The sequence below is a fragment of the Octopus bimaculoides genome, chromosome 3 (assembly GCF_001194135.2).
Source record: "Octopus bimaculoides isolate UCB-OBI-ISO-001 chromosome 3, ASM119413v2, whole genome shotgun sequence".
NCBI lineage: Eukaryota > Metazoa > Mollusca > Cephalopoda > Octopoda > Octopodidae > Octopus > Octopus bimaculoides.
In genome coordinates, this window is record NC_068983.1 from 35,042,801 (window position 1) to 35,044,580 (window position 1,780).

At 35.8% G+C, this 1,780-nt stretch overlaps 1 protein-coding gene across 2 annotated transcripts in view; it reads left to right on the forward strand.

Annotated features, from left to right (window-relative positions):
• Positions 1–1,780, forward strand: part of LOC106883663 (MAM and LDL-receptor class A domain-containing protein 1-like) — a 33,439-nt gene that overhangs the window by 2,671 nt on the left and 28,988 nt on the right. Inside the window, exon 2 of one of the 2 annotated variants that reach the window (XM_052966134.1) lies at positions 193–312. The exons of the other annotated variant lie outside the window; for it this stretch is intronic. Coding sequence (XP_052822094.1) covers positions 193–312 — 120 coding nt within the window. The remainder of the gene's footprint in view (positions 1–192; positions 313–1,780) is intronic. 2 annotated transcript variants of the gene reach the window in all.

Sequence of the window (1,780 nt, forward strand, 5' to 3'; positions counted from 1 at the left end):
GTAAGTAAACAGGTCAATCATTCTAACAAACTTGTGGATATATTGCCTGAAAGTTGTGGTCCATGGTGAAAGAATTGTAAAGAAATTGATTTTAGAATGTAACTTTGGTCATCAAATACATTGATTTTCTGAGTAACTGCTCAGAGATAATTGTTTTAACTACTTAAATCACACATTTTCCATTAATTTCAGTCTGGAATGCTTCCTGTAATTTTCGTGAAGACACTTGCAATTATGATATTGATTCTACATATTCAAGGTACGGCTGGAGAACGAGCAGGTTGTCTGGACTAAGTGACCGTTCAGGTTCTGGTAATTAGCTCTCTTTTCTTTATCATTATTTCAAGTAGAAATCGTATTCAAAATTTGAATTACTATTAAAGAATTACAGGAACTTCTATTTCCATATCTACAAGAAATCGTTTACATATTCTGGCAGAACTCTTTTCCAAATACCGGTAATTTTGCGATTCTCTGAGTATGAAATTCAAATCTCACCAAGATCAAATTTGTCGATCGTGTAAAGTCGATAAATAATGTACCCGTCTTGATAATCAGAATAATTATAACTGTAAGTTTGTTCCATTCGTTTGTATTACCCAAGGGAAATAACCTATCTGGATAAAGGAAGTAGTTAAGGAATAGTGTAGTACGTACTCGGTGCAAACACTGATATACTAGCGATGTGATATCTGGCAGATTACAAGAGAATCATAACTTCATATACGCTAAATAGATATGAATAGTCAATAGTAAGAACATCCTCAACTACTCACATTCTTCATTAGATGTTTTTTCATAGTTTGTTTCCTAGAGCATCACATTAGTGTTGGAATTGTGTAATAGTAATAAAAGTATAGAAGTAGTGGTCTTTGCTGATGCAACCAATTCCAGGATGTTATCCTATGTTAAAGTCATTGGCAATAGTATTATTTAAAATTCATATTGATGACCACTAAGTTGAGTTGAAATTAGCATCACGTGCAATTTTGAAACATAACGCAACACGTGACGTGTTCATGGCAGTACACAATGACATTGAAAACAGAGCAATCGAGCACTGTGGCAGGCTGCTGGCACTCTTCAAAGTTTATGAATGCTTCTAAACAAATCATGCCAATCATTCTAAGATGTCTTCTTTCTACCCTGTGAAGTACCACATCTATGATGTCTGCTCATCCAGAGATTATATAAGCCCAATGTCCAGTCTTGCATCTGATTTATAGTAGCAGCTCTGGAAAATCTATCTTCCTAATCATTATCAACTTACAGTCATCGTGGCTGGTTTCTCAGGTTACCTCTATTTCCAGGTCTTTGTATTTTGAAAGTTTCTCCATTTCTTTTAGGGAAACGTTGTCATCTGCTGGTATTCATACATCAATTAGAAAGCATATTTTTTTCATGACCTCTGACAACTATATCTGGCCTATTGGCCTTAATTTCTCTATCTGTGTGTATTGGTATATCCCAGAGTATGGTTGCTTTCTCATTTTCTGTGTCTTTTTCTGGCGTGTGCTTATACCATCTTTTTTTCTGTTGTTATTCCAGTGTTGGCATAGCTTCCAGTGTATATAGGTCCCAGCTCTGTCGTGTCTGTGAATATATTTCTTCTTCTTCTTCTTCTTCTTCTTCTTCTTCTTCTTCTTCTTCTTCTTGCCTTTGCACAGCTTCTAACGCTGGAGATGTGCTACAGTCTCAGCTGTTCATTACCAGTGAACTAAGGTAACAACTCTTATTTTTCGAGCACCTTCCAAGTATTCGAGCGGTTCCAAGTTGTGCT